The 16,999-nt window shown below is 41.7% G+C and overlaps 1 protein-coding gene across 1 annotated transcript in view; it reads left to right on the top strand.

Annotated features, from left to right (window-relative positions):
- The first annotated feature begins 933 nt into the window (after window positions 1-933).
- Window positions 934-16,999, top strand: part of ZFHX4 (zinc finger homeobox 4) — a 158,689-nt gene continuing 142,623 nt past the window's right edge. The window contains exons 1-2 of the mRNA XM_089899031.1: window positions 934-4,774; window positions 5,645-6,147. Coding sequence (XP_089755157.1) covers window positions 2,182-4,774; window positions 5,645-6,147 — 3,096 coding nt within the window. The 5' untranslated portion in view covers window positions 934-2,181. The remainder of the gene's footprint in view (window positions 4,775-5,644; window positions 6,148-16,999) is intronic.

Raw genomic sequence — 16,999 nt, 5'->3', positions numbered from 1 at the left:
CCACCTTGCTTCAACTCCACCTCTCCAGTTTCTTCCTGTCTTCCTCATATCTTTTAGTCCCTCAAGGGATTCTATTTTAGACATTTTGGCTGCCTTCAGTATGTATACCTTGTACAGATTTGGTAAATGCAAAGGTAAACATTAATGTTTGTGGACTAATTAGAAAATTATTAGGTTTTCACGCTTTTGGGGGTTTATCAGATTATTTCAGAGAGTTTTAAAAGCTGCATGCATGCCGTGAGGATAATTAACCTGGAGCTCTTCAATGATTAAAATTACACACTAAGCTTTGTGATGTTTGATTTGTGAGCAATTAGAATGTCATTTTAACCATCTTAGATACCAAAACGAATTTTGATTTTATTTTCAATCCATGCAGATCTTTTGATGTATTTGAAACTGATCACTTCCTCTCTGATTTAGCTAAGATGAAATTTGATTACAGTAAAGAGAGTATGAAGAAGTTATTCTTCATACTTAATATGCCAGTGACCTTCAAAGATGTCTTTCTTATAGAAGAACTTTTGAAAAGGAATTTCTAAAATGCCTAGTAATATTGATGAGTCCAGAGTTATGTTTTTCTTCTTAGCTCTCTGCCACTGTGAAGTCTACACAATAGAATGTAGAGGTGGGAGGGGCATCCAGGGTGAGTCATCGCATGTCCATCCTCCCCAATATAATACATAATGCAGTATAGCCAGGTCCCCAATAGAACACGTAATGCAGTATAGCTGCGTCAACCTTCCTTGTTTCAGAAATTGTCAGCGTGCGAGAAAGTGTTGATACTTTCTTTTTTGCTTTTTGCTTTGAAGTTCTGAGTCCCTTCTGTTTGGAGATTTGAAAGAAGATGGGTTACCTGTTTCATAAAATCAAGATGGTTCCTGGGTCACAGAATGAAAACAAGCACTAAAGTTTGAGACCACTCAGCTCTCGTGTATAGTGGAATCATTCTGCAAATGGAGAGATCTGCAGGGACTCAGAGAAGCTTAAGCCCTAATTAAGCTGCTCTTCCAGTAGCTGAGGTTTGCAGGTACACACACAAGTGGGCACACACATACATATTCACACACAGAAGGGGAACGCATTATTACCAACTTATGCCCAACTTTCCCCTGGTACCTTGCCATGCTACCAGAAACTGATATGGCTTTGCAGAGTGCATCTTATTCTCAACAAAGGGAGTTTATGGCCTAAGATGCTTGCCTGGAGAAAGCTAAAAAAAAAAAAAAAAAAGATTGAAGTATTTTCATCAGTAGTGCCTGGGTATGATTTGTTAAGCCAAAGGAGATGTTGATTGAGGCAGCGGTTGAGAGATGGGCAACTCACCAGGATTGATAACATCAAAATGGTATTTGGAATGGTGTTCATTACGTATTGCAGTGGAAAAAAATAAAAAAAGTGAATACGATTTGTCCCCTAGGATGATAGGACTGGTTGCAGTAAATATTAATTTCTGTTCTGGTGCCTATTGAGGTGACTGAAGTGTGGGGAAGAATTGTGATTGGTGCTTAATCAGAGCCAGCCAGATACCTGCTGAGAGCTTTTGCACAAGGAAGATTTGTAGTAAGCTGATTTACCGGCAAAATGAAAACCAGAGAAGAGTTTGGTTCGTGCTGCCTGTGACTGTAATATTTCTCATTTTAAGGCTCCTTTATTGTTGGTCTCCCTCCCACGTGCATCCCCCCTTCTAGTCACTGCCTGATAAAGTAAAAGGTAAATTTAAAAAATTACAAGTTATTTGTGTTGTCCTTTTATTCCTGCTATCATCTATGAAAGCCATTTAGATTTCTATTAAAGGGGGTGTTAAAGCTTTTACGTATGTTCTCTCCGTTTTCAGAAAACAGGAATGAAAAGAAAATATGGCTTACTGATATGAATTTTAGATTTGTGATGAATGCTCATAGTGATTTCAAAAACACTTTGGATGTCTAGGCATGCCTGTGATAGCTATCTACATTATTTTGCTACATTTATACAAAGTCTGTCTGTGATAGATAGGTATGCTGGTTTTAAGTTTTTCCCCTCACCTTTTTAGATAGTATGAGTTTACAGCAGCTGTAAATTAGTGATGGGCTATTAGTGAGCTGTGTCGTTATTTAATAAAAATGGCTCCTCTCACCTTATTTTTTATCCAGGTCCCTGACAGGCTGGATGAAATGAGATCCCCATGTAGCAATTGCCATGGAAACCTGTGACTCCCCTCCTATCTCAAGGCAGGAAAATGGGCAGAGCACATCAAAGCTATGTGGAACGGCACAACTTGATAATGAGGTGCCAGAGAAAGTTGCAGGGATGGAGCCTGACAGGGAAAACAGCTCCACAGATGACAACCTGAAAACCGATGAGCGCAAAAGTGAAGTCTTGCTGGGTTTCAGCGTCGAGAATGCAGCTGCCACTCAGGTTACCTCAGCCAAGGAGATACCGTGCAACGAATGTGCTACTTCTTTTCCCAGTTTACAGAAATACATGGAACACCACTGCCCGAATGCCCGCCTTCCGGCCCTGAAGGATGACAACGAGAGCGAGATCAGCGAGTTAGAGGACAGTGACGTGGAAAATCTAACCGGGGAGATCGTTTACCAGCCTGATGGGTCAGCTTATATAATTGAGGACTCCAAAGAAAGTGGGCAGAATGCACAGACTGGGGCAAATAGCAAACTCTTTTCTACAGCGATGTTTCTGGACTCCCTGGCGTCGGCTGGAGAGAAGAGTGATCATTCTGCTTCTGCACCTCTGTCGTTCTACCCACAGATCATCAACACTTTTCATATCGCTTCATCCCTCGGGAAACCATTTACGGCCGATCAGGCTTTCCCAAATACCTCAGCACTAGCAGGAGTTGGTCCTGTGTTGCACAGTTTCCGTGTCTATGATCTCCGACACAAGAGAGAGAAAGACTATCTAACCAGTGATGGCTCAGCCAAAAACTCCTGTGTGTCCAAAGATGTCCCCAACAATGTGGACTTGTCCAAATTCGATGGTTGTGTTAGCGATGGGAAAAGGAAACCTGTTTTAATGTGTTTCTTGTGCAAGTTGTCTTTCGGTTATATCAGGTCATTCGTAACCCATGCTGTGCATGATCATCGGATGACCCTTAACGAGGAGGAACAGAAGCTCCTCGGTAACAAATGCGTCTCCGCCATAATACAGGGGATCGGCAAAGACAAAGAACCTCTTATAAGCTTTCTGGAACCAAAAAAATCCACTTCTGTTTATCCCCATTTTTCTACTACAAACCTCATAGGACCCGACCCAACCTTCCGCGGTTTATGGAGCGCTTTTCATGTTGAAAATGGTGACTCTTTGCCGGCTGACTTTGCCTTCTTGAAGGGGAGCGCGAACACCCCCGGCTCAGCAGAGCAGCCACTGGGGATCACCCAAATGCCAAAGGCTGAAGTCACTCTGGGGGGGCTGTCTAGTTTAGTAGTGAACACCCCGATTACCTCCATCTCCCTCAGCCACTCATCGTCTGAGTCTAGCAAGACGTCAGAGAGCAAAGACCAAGAGAACAACAACTGTGAAAGGCCAAAAGAGAGCAACACTTTGCACCCTAACGGGGGGTGCCCGGTCAAGAGCGAGCCCACCGAGGCGGGAGATGAGGACGAAGAGGATGCGTACTCCAATGAACTTGACGACGAGGAAGCATTAGGTGAACTCACCGATAGTATTGGTAACAAAGATTTCCCTCTCTTAAACCAAAGCATTTCTCCTTTATCATCCAGTGTGCTAAAATTCATTGAAAAGGGCCCCTCGTCCTCCTCGGCCACTGTTTCTGACGACCCAGAAAAGAAAAAGCAGGCCTCCGCCGTCAGGGCCGGGGGCGGTGTCGCCACCGGCTACGGCATCAGTGGCAAGGACTTGGCGGAAGCGAGTGCCAGCCAAGACGGTGCCACGGCTGCTCACGCAAGTGAGACGGCCCGGGGGGACGAAGACGGCGCGGCCGCTCTGCACCAGCACGGCTTCACCCCGAGCGCCCCCAGCACCCCGGGGCCCGGCGGGGACGGCTCACCGGGCAGTGGCATCGAGTGTCCCAAGTGCGACACGGTTTTGGGGTCCTCGAGGTCTCTTGGGGGTCATATGACTATGATGCACTCAAGGAACTCATGCAAAACCCTGAAATGTCCCAAATGTAACTGGCACTACAAGTATCAGCAGACCCTGGAGGCCCACATGAAGGAGAAACACCCCGAGCCGGGCGGCTCCTGTGTTTATTGTAAGACTGGACAGCCTCACCCCAGGCTCGCCCGGGGCGAGAGTTACACGTGTGGCTATAAACCCTTCCGCTGTGAGGTTTGTAACTACTCTACCACTACCAAAGGCAACCTCAGTATTCATATGCAGTCGGACAAGCACCTGAACAATGTGCAGAATCTCCAAAACGGCAACGGCGAGCAGGTGTTCGGCCACTCGGCCCCGACCTCCAACCCTAGCCTCGGTGGCTGCGGGACCCCCTCTCCGTCCAAACCCAAGCAGAAACCCACCTGGCGCTGTGAGGTGTGCGATTACGAAACCAACGTGGCCCGGAACCTGCGGATTCACATGACCAGTGAAAAGCACATGCACAACATGATGCTCCTGCAGCAGAACATGAAGCAGATCCAGCATAACCTGCACCTGGGCCTCGCCCCGGCCGAGGCGGAGCTGTATCAGTACTACCTAGCCCAGAACATAGGCCTGACCGGGATGAAGCTGGAAAACCCCGGCGACCCGCAGTTGATGATCAATCCCTTCCAGCTGGACCCGGCGACAGCGGCCGCCCTGGCACCGGGACTTGGTCAGTATTTACTGCTTTTCCGCACTGCTGTTAGTTTCTCATCACATTTTGATTTGGCGTGATGCACCCAGATAAAGTGGTGAGTGCCAACAAATGGGGGACAGTTTACTAGAAGGGACTTTCTCTTTAAGCTGGATAATCCACCCATTTGTGCTTCACTTCAAACCTGAATTCACTTCAGAGAGGCAGGAGTTAAGGGAGCAAGGACAGCAGAAGAGGAGTTGGCAAACTTTGTTTTCCTGTAACAGGTTGATGAACAAATACTAATTGTCATTAATTGCCTGTCATCGTTAGTGATACCTTACTAGGTTTATAGCTTCGATTTCGGCAATTATGCACTCAAATATCAAACCTGAGCTTCCGAAGGGGATGCCATTATTTTTCGTGAAAATTTTTTGAAAAATAGTTTAAGGTCTGTGATTGAAGATAATTAAACGAACAGTAATACCGTTACCTTACCCCAGATATTTGGCGGCAGATTGCAAGGCACGCATACAGTATTAGCCAAATCTCATCACGCTTTTAGACGAATTGCGAAATAACAATTAGTGCTCATGTAAGTTTATCTAGGTGCTTAAATTGCAAGCACGTGACTGTGTTGTTATGGTATTGATCAACTTTCCTGCCCTCGAAAATACAAATTTCAGAATGACATCATGCCCAGTAGGAGTAATTAAAGCTATCTGATGAGGGAATTTAGAAGTTGAAAGGGATGATTGTAATTGATCCTGATTCAATCCTATTATAGCTTTTTATAGTTTAAGCTCTAGAGAAAGCACATTCCTTGTCAAGACTTTATTTTACAGATTCCTTTGTGTGCGCTGTGTTTTCCAGTCTCTATTTTTCCTCTTAATTTTTTTTTTCCTGTAGTAAATAATGAGCTGCCGCCTGAAATCCGGCTTGCCAGTGGTCAGCTAATGGGTGATGACCTGTCCCTCCTTACTGCAGGAGAGCTGTCACCTTATATCAGTGACCCAGCGCTGAAGCTATTCCAGTGTGCTGTTTGCAACAAATTCACCTCTGACAGCCTGGAGGCCCTAAGCGTGCATGTGAGCAGTGAGCGCTCCCTCCCAGAAGAGGAATGGAGGGCTGTAATTGGAGATATCTACCAGTGCAAGCTCTGTAACTACAACACTCAGCTCAAAGCCAACTTCCAGCTCCACTGCAAGACTGATAAACATATGCAGAAATATCAACTTGTGGCTCACATTAAAGAAGGGGGCAAAAGCAATGAGTGGAGGCTGAAGTGCATTGCCATTGGCAACCCTGTTCACCTAAAATGTAACGCCTGTGACTACTACACCAACAGCGTGGATAAATTACGCTTGCATACTACCAATCACAGGCACGAGGCAGCCCTGAAGCTCTACAAGGTAAGCAGTGTCATCCATTTCTGTTGGCGCAGAGTAGAGGAGGGAATTAACTGTTTTGGAGCTTGGACCACAAATCTGCAAGTTAAGGAAAAAAGAGAGGGAAAAAAAATATAGAGAAGGGCAAGAGCCACAGTTTCTGCTTCACATTGCTAAATGCAGAGCCTGTTGAAGTAGATGGAATCGGAAAATATATTTAAAGGATTTGCCATATGTCCCTTTTACACGTATCTCCGTGGGATTGATCACTCTACTGGTTGCCCTGAAATAAAATCACTTTTCTGAGTGTTTCCGTATATAAAATAATACTCTTAAACCTCTTTTATTGATTGATCAAAAACAACATAGCAACCCTCTTAGCTAAGTATTAATGGCTTCAGGGAGCAGAGGACAAAAGTAGCGCTGCCCTGTGAGTGCATCATCTTTTGTTTGGTGACAAACAAGGATGATCCAAACACAATGTGTGGTTTTTGGGTTTTTTTTTTCCCTGCAAGCTCCTGGTGGTATTGAGTAAAAACACGCGCTCCCTTAGCATCAGTTGTCAGTCTCCTACTTAACTCTGTTGTTATTTTGCATGACTTTTCCCAGCTAGTAAAGTTTTTAACCCTCTCAGTGGGTGTGGCTCAGGTAAAAATGTTCATTGAATGGCAACTAGACTTTTAATATTACAGGGGAAAAAAATATATATACGGATGTAATGAACACACGCAAGCGATGAACATCATTTGTTACATACCTTGTCTTGACTTTTTCTGAACCCTAATTACTGGTTAATTTATTTTCTGCAGTTTGTTTACTGGATTGGCTGGATTGTCTTGGTTCATGTACAAATGTAACAGATTCATTTCTATGATGAATAACTTGGTAACTTCTAAAAACTTCTTTTGTCCAGAGGATATTAAAATTCAGAAAATAGGGGCTTCCCTGGTGGCGCAGTGGTTGAGAGTCTGCCTGCTGATGCAGGGGACACGGGTTCGCGCCCCGGTCAGGGAAGATCCCACATGCCATGGAGTGGCTGGGCCCGTGAGCCATGGCCGCCGAGCCTGCGCATCCGGAGCCTGTGCTCCGCAACGGGAGAGGCCACAGCAGTGAGAGGCCCGTGTACACAAAAAAAAAAAAAAAAATTGCAAACCATTAGTCATCGTAACAAGCTCTAAATATGATTACAAAATCCATTTTGCAAGTGTTATCTATTGATTTATACTAGAAATCAGTGATAACTATACTATCAGGAGGCAACCAGTGATTATAATACCTATGGCTCTTCTAATGCTCTTTCGAACTATAAACAGACCACAAAAAGAGCAGATTGTGGCTATCTCGAGCAGGGGCAAGAATTATTTATTTGGGTTGGCCTGCCACTATTTGTTTGGGCTGTTTCTTGAAGTTCAAATCCTGGATTGATGTACTGAGCGTGAAAACCTAAAGTCGTGGTGTGAGAATTTGTAACGTTGTTCCTGTAATATCGGCTCTCTGTGGATCAATAATGAAAGCATTAGATTTGGGTTATACAGTTTGAGGGGAGTACAGGCCCTGACATAAGATGGAAAGCTTCTAAGTTGATGGTATTGCAAATGTAATATAATGGATTAATTGTATTATAATTCATAGCTTTTACAGCAACAGTTGACAGCCATTCAGTTGTCAACTTTTCTTCTGCTGATACCTGAACTATTAAAACTTTTAGAACACCTAGGAGAAAAAAAAATAAACAGTAAGTTTGTATAAATAATAGATCTCGACCCTGGGAGCTATGTAGAATATTCATGAACTGTGTTTGTATTCACACAGCCCCTCTAACACTTTAAATTAACACGTTGTGAATAGAAGATATAAATGTACAAAATTTTCTGTTTTATTAATATCATGTGGGAAGCTAAAGAAAGGTAGAGCGTTCCTGTTTATTTTCTCAGGAAAGGTTATTTAATCTAATTGTTTGACGATTATTTACACATGTGTATGTGTGTATTAAGTTTATCCATTCATTCCATGAGTATGGATTGACTACCCTCACTGTCTATAGAGCAGTTTGCTAGGTGTCAGGGTTACCCTTGAAGTTCCTTTTCAGAGAGAGTTGGATGTTGTCTTTGAAAGTGTAACAACCAGATGAGATTGAACTTGCTTATAGAGAGGGCCTTAAAGCAGAGAGAGCTTTAGATCTCAGAACCAAAGGCTATATGTACTCTTACCTTAAAAATGTTATGTCATATATAAATTGACTTTTCCCCCATCTTCTTTATTTGCTTATCTCTTAAATACCCAAGTGTCCTTGCGGTGTGGTGTCTAAAAATGGTCAACAAACAAATAAAAACACACTTTGAACAAACTTACCTTGAATTAAAGGAAGATGGAAGAGATAAATATTGGAGCCATTGAAACTTGGTATTGGGCAATTGAACTATATTATTTTGCATTAGCCTTCAAGGAGCATTCATTCTTTCTAGAAGTCACTACAAAAGTTCCTCCGGAGTAGCAATGTGTTGAGGATGCTGTTTCTAAACTGATTTACAGGAACTGAGTGAGTCAGATCCAGAGGATTTTCAAGTGCAGTAATGAGGATATTAGCAAGCTTGGTCGGCTTGTGTCGGCAAAATTGCTCCATAAGTAACATTAATTGCTTTTAAATGAGACCCTAACAAATTGGCCTAGGCCTGGAAAAAAATGATGGTTTGTAATATGGCGAAAATATTAAAATTAGACTTAAAATGGTGTCTGAGCTAATGACTAGATAATAATCACCTATATAAAATTCATTTTCATTAGGAGTTTAATTTACATCATTTTGCATCGTGAATTATTCAGACTTCAAGGGAAAGTGACAAGTAGCAGTTAAAAGACAAATACAGAGCTGGGAGTAAACAGCTCTTCTCCTCATTGACAGCATATTGATTCATAACACTCCAAATGTGGGGATCTGTCGGGGCAATTTGAATAGGCCACTTACCACTTGCATGGTCAGCCTGAAGCAGTATTACCTCAAAGATGTGTGTGTCCTTATTCCAGTTTAAGGAGGTTAAAGGTTAAAGGTTAAGGGGTAGCTTAAAAGCATGATCTGCCTAGCTGCTTAACTTTAACCTGATCAATTTAATGAAAATCTGTTTTACAGATGTTGTTTTAATGTATTTGGCAGGATTTAGGCAGCTTTAACATTAGACGTATGCTAGTAAAAATTATTTCTTTATTTGACCAGAACAACACCTTTCCTTTCATGTTTAAGGTAGAAGGCTTGTGGGTTACGGTATTTTGGCAAAGAACCCAGGGGCAGAATGTGTTGATGATTTTTCCATATGGACTCAGAAAAAGAATACCTTTATGTCTATTGCTAACGATGACTGCAAAAACAAACAAAGCTGTGTTCATTTTCTGGCAGTATTCTTTACCTTAGGATTTGTTTTTTAAAGGAATTTTGTTATTGTTAAGAAAAGCTTACTCCTTTCTTCAGGCAAACTTCTCTGAAGCAGTAAGCACTATTAAATTTTGATACTCTTTTCCTCTGGAAATTTTAAAGATGAAGCAAAATTGGGCTAGGAAATTCAAACGATAAAATGAAACTGCTGGGCTTCCCTGGTGGCGCAGTGGTTGAGAGTCCGCCTGCCGATGCAGGGGGCGTGGGTTCGTGCCCCGGTCCGGGAAGATCCCACATGCCGCGGGGCAGCTGGGCCCGTGAGCCATGGCCGCTGAGCCTGCGCGTCCGGAGCCTGTGCTCCGCAACGGGAGAAGCCACAGCAGTGAGAGGCCCGTGTACCGCAAAAGAGTTAAAAAAAAAAAAAAAAAAAAGAGAAACTGCAGATTGACCTTAATCTTCCCTTTTAATGTCTATAAAGTGAGGTTAATAAGTACTGAATGCATAGATGGCTACAATCAGTGTTGCAAGGTAAAGTGTGTGTGTGTGTGTGTGTGTGTGTGTGTGTGCATCTGTATGTAATGCCAACACAGTGTTCTCAGCTAAGCACTTTATTAGATTTGATTATGTTTTCCCAATTTCAAGCCTCTGCATCCTTTACAAATTTCTGTCGATTGATATTCACATAATGAATCCTCAATAAATATTTGTAAGATGAATAATGGACTAATGCATGAACTGAGACATATTAAAGAAACTCCTTTACTTCCAACCCTCATTAAAAAAAGAATGCACTGCAATTTGGTCTACCCCTTAAATGATCTCAATCCTTTTCTAAAGTGTCCAGTAAAAAGATTCAATGAAAACCACTTAGCACTACATGTTCCAACTGAGAAAGAACAAATAAGACTTTGGTAATATTTCAGATTTACAGTTTACCTTATTCTTGCCTTAGAATGACCGAGACTTTTCTGGCCAGCTGATTGGTCGACCAGCATCCCGTGCAGGGCATGCAAATACACTTGCCACACCTGTGTTTTAGCTGCTTTGATGATATTATATTGTATTTTTAAGTGAGGTGTTCACAGCTTCGCTGGTTCAAAGTCAAAAGCTTAATTATACTAGTTTTTTATTTTCTTCCTGCATCTGCTAGTTGTGAAGGAGAATCATCTGTCTGAATTCCATAATGCTGTTTTCATATTTGGATTTCAAATTGGCTGAGGGCAGTGAATGAATCTCTTGTCTCCATGGTGAGCAAAGGACGACACGTGGGATTTAGTCCTAGGTAACTTTTAGTGTAACATTACCCCAAGGAATATTTTTGGAGTTTTCTCATTATCCATGTTATGGATGAAAGAATCCGGGTTAAGAACTAAAATCAAGGTGCCGGGGAGGGTCACAGAAGAGAATGCAAAAACCACGCCGGGCAAAGTATGTGGCAAGGAAATAAAAAATGGAATAATTAGCTTCACCTGCCTTTTCTGCTGTTTCTTTTTTTTTAACTGGTAGGAAAAAGTAACCCAATCAGTTTGGAATTAATAAAGAATTACAAGCATTTTCATTTCAATAGGCCTGAGCCCAACTTTGCAATTTAAAATCAAATATACCCGATATGTACCATCTCAATTATTGAACTGTCATTGTCCCAGTGCGATGGTAAAAGAGGTTAGGAGATTGCGTGGTACCCATATGCATAAAAGTCATTGTGCAAAAGGAAATTGGAATATGTGTGTGTATCTAAAAAAACAAAACAGGTTTTTCTTAATCTTATTCTAGTCATTTGTTTAGATGAAGAAAGCTGTTTTCAGAGATAAACAAAAGTTCTTCTTTTCTGTTGCTAAACATTAACGTGAAGATGGAAAATTTTGCACTTTTTGTGTTAGTTTCAGATTTCTGTTCCTTTCAAGGTTGAAATGCAGTGTGAAATTTAATTTCAGTTGCAGGATTTATTTTTTAAAAAAGTAATCACAACTCAAATTATTCTGTTGTATTCTCATATAAAAAGACAAGGCAGAGGTTGAGAAAACAAGTTTCTGTAGTAGAAAAATACATGCTTGCCTAATACTTATAACTAATAAATATACAGATCAAATAGAGGTCAGCTGGTTAGCTAATAGCAACTAATAAATCACTAGTGTTTTCAGATCACAATGTAATTGGCCAGCCCTACTACTATGTCTACTTCTGTTTTTAAGCTTGACATTTACTGAAGCACAGCCATGTGTTGGAACACGGCTACTCCAGCACAAATATGGGCATTCTCACTGCATTCACATGGCGAGAAATATACACTACATTAGGAGCTGAGAACCCTGTTTGTATTCCACTAGGAAGAAATGACCAAAAATGTCTGTCTATCCAGATACATAATAGATAGATAGATACACACACATATATATATATATATATATATATATATATATATATTGATACATACCAATCCCTAGAAGGACTACTTTAGACCAGGTATTAACAACTTATTACATCCATGTCAGGATAGAGAAAATGATTTTTAATGTGTGAAATTGTTAACAAACCCAGACGAAATTTAAAGAAAGCAAAGCGTGTCATTGGAATCCTCCTATTTTATTTCTGACACATCTTTCCTTAACTAGTGCTACCATCTCCCCACACATCAGGCACACGCCGTTATTCTCTTCTCTCTTTTGCTGAAATCCTTACTGTTTCCTCATCTGGAACTTCTCTTCATGGAAGTACTCCGTGTTGTGAGATTACCCATCTAATTCCCCAAAGAAAATGAGCATTCCTTTCATTAAGGAGGAAAGAAGCCTTTTTCATAAAAGCAGAGTAGTGCATCCAAAGGTGTAAATGACTTTCAGATCTTTCCCAAGGTGCATTTGGTTTTAAAGGAACCGCTTGACCTGGATGAATTTCTAATGTGTGAGGGGGGACGGTGGTTACATCAGGGATGGGGTTGTGATAGGGCGGTGCCCCACCCTAAGAGCTTCCTGCATTTCCCTTCTTCCAGATACGCACACGCACACACACACACACACACACACACCCCTCCACTTCAGAGAAGCAGTAAAAACTCTGGCACTACCACTCATTTCACTCCAGGACCATGTCAACTCAGACTTTGGGATTTATGTTACTGTTTTTGTATAACTTGTGCTCATTCTGTCTCATGTGAAGTGTAGGTATGGTTTAACCCAAATTAATAAATCCCTATGTGTCCCCCAACCTGAGGTCATTTAGGGAATGCAGACAAAGGTGTTATATCTCATAATGAACGTGCTCTCCCTGTCTGTTTCTTTGGCTTCCATGTAAACATCCCTGTCAGTGGAGCTCGTTTAAAATCGCTGAAATGTTCAGATGGGTCCTAGGATGGCACGCGGTAAGGCGGCCAGAGTCATATGTTAAGCAGGCCTTGCGCTGCCGAAAGGGTCTTGGCCCGGCAGGGGGGTGGGGGGGGGAGGAGCTGGCATGTGCATAATGACCACGGTTCTGCTTCCAGAACATCTGGCCGGCCTGCATTCTACTGGAAATGCTTTACCAAGTTCGCTTGGAGTCTGATCCTCTGCTTAGGCTGAGTTCAATTAGACGTGGAGATTTGTTCATTATTCAGATAATTCAAGCCTTCAAAGGCACTTTTTCCCCCCAAATCATCAGTGTATTGCGGGAGAGCTTATGATGATATGATTATTCAAAAGAGGAACAACGATGGAGGCATAGCCCCCAAGAACCCATTAGGAAGATTCTGTAACCTAAGAGGAGTATGGTGATTGACGTTCTGTTTGCAGAATGCCCAAATGACGTCCCAAGTTCTACTTCTGATAAATACAGAAACGTTCATTAAGCACTTCCTCTGGGCCAGGTTTTTAAATGTCTCTGTTTATGGAGGTTGTGTCCCATTAATGAGGAAGGATACAAACCATCTTCTCTAAGGTGATGCTTTCTAACTCACTCTGTTCTTCCAATGTGGCAGGGACATTAATCAAATTAAGGGTTGAATCCATATACTAGCCCTTGAAAGGTTCCATGCTTTTTTTCAACAATGGTTGGTCAAAAGGCTGAGTGTGACTCCTTTCTTGGGTCTTCAGTAGATGTAGAACAATGTCACTTGTATATCTTGGCTGACTCATTGCTCTCTTGCATTGTACAACTTTGTTAGTCAGTTTCAGACAAAGGTTATGGTGGGAATTACAGAGCAGGATAGAGCTTTTCTATTTCTTGGAACATTTATGTTGTTCTTTAAACACGAGGATGGTGCCACTGATGCATTGCCTAGAAAATGAAGAAGAGAACCACTTACTAAAGAATGCAAAATGGGGCTTCCCTGGTGGCGCAGTGGTTGAGAGTCCACCTGCCGATGCAGGGGACGCAGGTTCGTGCCCCGGTCCGGGAAGATCCCACATGCCGCGGAGTGGCTGGGCCTGTGAGCCATGGCCGCTGAGCCTGTGCGTCCGGAGCCTGTGCTCCACAACGGGAGAGGCCACAACAGTGAGAGGCCCGTGTACCACAAAAAAAAAAAAAAAAAAAAGAATGCAAAATGTGTCAGATTATAACTTCAGTCAATTCCCTTGTAGAACCAGGATGCTACTTTAGTTTGAGTCTTGGAAGATCTTTCTAACTTCAGTCTGCAGTACTGTCGAGAATTCTGCTTAAAGGTAAATTATTGTAATGACAGTTCTGTATTATCACAAATAACACTTACATGTGGCGACATTTCATTTCACTCGGTTTTATAATATTTTATTAACACTCTAGGTTTCCTAAAGGAAAAGTACTTTTGCAGCTTTGACTATAATACGTACATATATTAAATATGTATATGTAAATATAAATGTGTATTGAGACCATATTCTCAATACTTTATTGATACAGATTTTCCTAAATACTTTCTTTCATTGGAAATATTAGGAGGCATAGAATATACACTTATCTCTCCTTGTTGCTTAAGGGATAAATGTTAGGGTTATATCTTCTGATTACTCAATTTTTAGGGAGTAGTGTGGAGGACAGTTAGGGTTGAAGAATTCTTTGTCCCTGGATATCTGCTGATAAAAATTAGTGGAATGCAGTGCTGAGGATGGAAAGAAATGAGCTATTGATAAGTCCAACTGTATTGCTTAATTCGAATTTGGGAGGAAAGCTTTAAAAGTTTCACATACTGATTTTCAGTCCATGATTATGTGTCTTGTGTCGAGAAGAGCCTCATTTATAGCTAGAGTTGGTAATTGACTGTCTTTGTATGATTTACAAGCTACTGGAAAGAATCTCACCAAAAATATCCCTTCTTCTGATGCCAGTTTGTTGTCAGTGACACTGTATTGATACTTGACTTATCCATTTATCAATGGCACAACTTTTTGAACAACAATCGTAAGTTAAAGCATTTTATGTGCATTATCTCATTTACTTTTCCCAACAGTTATAGGTTGTTTTTCCCATTAAGACATATGAGGAAACTGAGATTCAGAGCAAAACTCCTTGTTCAAGTCCTCACAGATAGTAAGAGCACGTGCTGGGGTTCTCACTCTGGTCTCTTTTCAACCCAAGCCTTCACCTACAGTATAAAGCTTTGCTAATGAAAACATTTTGTTGTAATACTTGAGAACAGGAAGAACAGGGAGTGCAAAAGGAAGAGAAGGGCTGGGGGCCTCAGAGACAAATGACTGTTTTGTCCAGGGTTAGTTATTTTGGAGCCCACCTTTATTCCTTCAAGTTACAGATTCCCTTAAAGACACTGCAGATGCAATGTAACATAAGAGCTGGCTGGTAGGGTTTGCACCCACGATTGCAGTCAACTGGCGTGATGAACTTACACCTCTTGCGGGCATCTCCAAGCCCGAAGGAGAGACTGCTGGTTCAAACTGTTACCTGACTCTTTCCTATCATAACAGAATTCTTTCCCTTTAAAGAAACTTTCCTTTTGCTGGCATTTTGGGGTGTTTGGTATATTAAATAGTAAAGGACTCATAGAATATTTATCACTTCGAGTGCCTGAGCTCTCAGTGTTTGCAAGTTAAGCACCTTTGGAAGCTGCCTTAATTCATTCAGGTCACCAGGGTACTTCAGCAGTAATGTACTAAATGGTACCCTGCTGACCTGAAAGATGGAATGTGCCTCCCTAAGCATTTAACTTCCTACATAGCAACAAGTAAAGCACAGTCTGCTCTCTGCCCAGGACCTGAGTCTCCTCTTCCCTCTTCCTGACATCCTTATAACTACTGGAGAAAGTCCTATTCATTTGCTACGTAACTAGCATTTTTAAAAACTTATCTTGTTTTGAATTATTATTATTTTATTTTTTTTGCGGTACGCGGGCCTCTCACTGCTGTGGCCTCTCCCGTTGCGGAGCACAGGCTCCGGACGTGCAGGCTCAGCAGCCATGGCTCACAGGCCCAGCCGCTCCGCGGCATGAGGGATCCTCCCGGACCGGGGCACGAACCCACGTCCCCTGCATCGGCAGGCGGACTCTCAACCACTGCGCCACCAGGGAAGCCCTATTATTTTTTTAACTTGTATCTTTTACTTCTTACTTCGATTCATTTTGTTCCAAGCTTCCAGGAATTTTCTTTCCACCATAGGTTTCTAATGCACTCCCTTCCTCTCTCTCCTCCTCGAAATTTTGCTAATGATTCCAAGCAACCGGCCCACATCTTTTTAGAACTATTGACATGGACTTCCCTTAGAGATGCTTGAGGAAAGCTTGCCTTCCTGAATCTGGCTACCGATCCTGCAAAAAATTCTCAGTCATTGACACCAATGCAGTTGACCGTACTCATTAATGAAATATTCTTTTAATGGAAAGTAAGAATAGTCTTAGTTTTGAAGTGACCGAACTGTTAGCAGGAGAGAAGCTCCCAATACCAAAGCTGGTGTGTGTAAAGGATGCAAGGACATTTGGATAATTATGATGGGCAGTATCTTTTAAAGGCTTTAAATATTTCTAACTATTTATTTGGCAGGCCTGAAAATAATACTAGCATATGTCCTTAGAGCCTGAAGTCATTCATTGTTCAGTTGTGGGAAATCAGGTAGCAAGTCTGATTGCCATCACCTCTGGAAGAGTGTCAGTTTACAAAGTATCTCCTTTAAACTCAACATATATTCAGCACTTACCACTAAGTAACAGGGCAGGTGACACCAGACATGAGGGAAGGGGAGAATGATTCCTCAATTTACACCAAATAAATAGTGTCATTTTTTAAAATAAGATTAGCATGCTAAAATGGAAAATATGTAAACAGCGGAATATACCTTTCAGAATTTATTTCATTTGGTGAATTGATATTACACAAACTTTGGAAGGGAGAAAACGCGCTCCTACTTACTATGAGATACTATCACCGCTTTTTAAACAGAGGCCCCTCAATGTCTTTTGAGAAAGAATTTGACTAAAAGCAAGTTGTGGTTTAATTTATTTGTTTTGGTTCATTATAATTTTTATTAGCAAATTAAGTAATTAAAAAAAGCCTATTTGGATGGAACCATCGTACCAAGTTTTTCCATCATGAGTATTTCCTGAGAAGATACTCCCCAGGC

The sequence above is a fragment of the Delphinapterus leucas genome, chromosome 17 (genome assembly GCF_059928025.1).
Source record: "Delphinapterus leucas isolate spDelLeu-1000000601 "Yukka" chromosome 17, BTC_Dleu_Yukka2, whole genome shotgun sequence".
Classification (NCBI taxonomy): domain Eukaryota; kingdom Metazoa; phylum Chordata; class Mammalia; order Artiodactyla; family Monodontidae; genus Delphinapterus; species Delphinapterus leucas.
The sequence above is the reverse complement of the archived record's forward strand: the minus strand, read 5'-3'. Positions and strand labels throughout refer to the sequence as shown.